The sequence below is a fragment of the Saprolegnia diclina genome (assembly GCF_000281045.1).
Source record: "Saprolegnia diclina VS20 unplaced genomic scaffold supercont1.54, whole genome shotgun sequence".
Taxonomy (NCBI): domain Eukaryota; phylum Oomycota; class Saprolegniomycetes; order Saprolegniales; family Saprolegniaceae; genus Saprolegnia; species Saprolegnia diclina.
Window position 1 is genome coordinate 254,696 of NW_008246121.1, and position 998 is coordinate 255,693.

The 998-nt window shown below is 58.6% G+C and overlaps 1 protein-coding gene across 1 annotated transcript; it reads left to right on the forward strand.

Annotated features, from left to right (window-relative positions):
* Positions 1 to 11: 11 nt before the first annotated feature.
* SDRG_12978 (hypothetical protein) lies at positions 12 to 808 on the forward strand (the record flags this gene model as incomplete). The annotated part of the gene is made up of 3 exons (XM_008619061.1): positions 12 to 369; positions 422 to 712; positions 768 to 808. 3 exons carry the CDS (start codon positions 12 to 14, stop codon positions 806 to 808), a joined length of 690 nt encoding a protein of 229 aa, XP_008617283.1.
* Between the last annotated feature and the right edge of the window lie 190 nt (positions 809 to 998).

Genomic DNA, 998 nt, shown 5'->3' on the forward strand with positions numbered 1-998 from the left:
CAGCGCCGACCATGACGCCAGCTCCGAGGTACCGCGGCCTGCGCAGCACCGGCGCGACCTGCTACCTCAACAGCCTGCTCCAAACGCTCTTCCTGGCGCCCGAGCTGCGCACGCGGCTGTACCAGTCGTCATCCTCAGCGAACGAAGGCAGTCTTCTGCTGGAACTCCAACTCCTCTTTGCGCGGCTCCAACTACGAACCGACCGGAAGGTCATCGATACGACCTCGCTCACGCAGAGCCTTGGCTGGACGTCAACGGACGCTCTGCAGCAGCACGACGTGCACGAGCTGTACCACGTATTCTTGGATGCGCTCGACGCCTCTCTTCAAGGCGGGCCGGACAAGAGCCTCGTCAAAGACCTCTACCAAGGTCTCAAGATCTCTCTCAATTTCGTATTACTTCAAGCACACAATATGACTAGGCACGCTCAAAGACTCTGTGCAATGCGTGACGTGTGGCCACGAGAGCAGCCATCTCGACAGCTTTCTCGATCTCTCGCTCGGTATTACATCCACAGCGACAAGCGTCGAAGAGGCCATCGCAGCCTTCCTCGCACGTGAGCGTCTCGTCGAGGAAAACCAAAGGATCTGCGACCTCTGCGGCACCAAGCAAAACGCCATCAAGCGGCTGTCGCTGGCGCAACTCCCACCTATTCTCACGCTTCAACTCAAGCGCTTTGCGTGGGACCATGGCACATCGAAGCTTACAAACTGTGTGTCGTTTCCCAAGTACCTCGACATGAATTCGCATCATCCCTCGACGTCCAGCGGTCCCACGATTCCTTCCACGACCGCAGAAGAAGCAGTGACAAAAGACGCGTGGGACCCGGACTTTGACGTGAGCACCATGATGGCCCAAGGCCATTTCGTCTACGAGCTCGTCTCGGTGCTCGTGCACTCGGGCTCTGCGGACGCCGGTCACTACGTCGCGTACATCCAGTCACTGGACGACGACCGTCGCTGGCTCTGCTTCAACGACGTCTCTGTCTCGGCCATTTC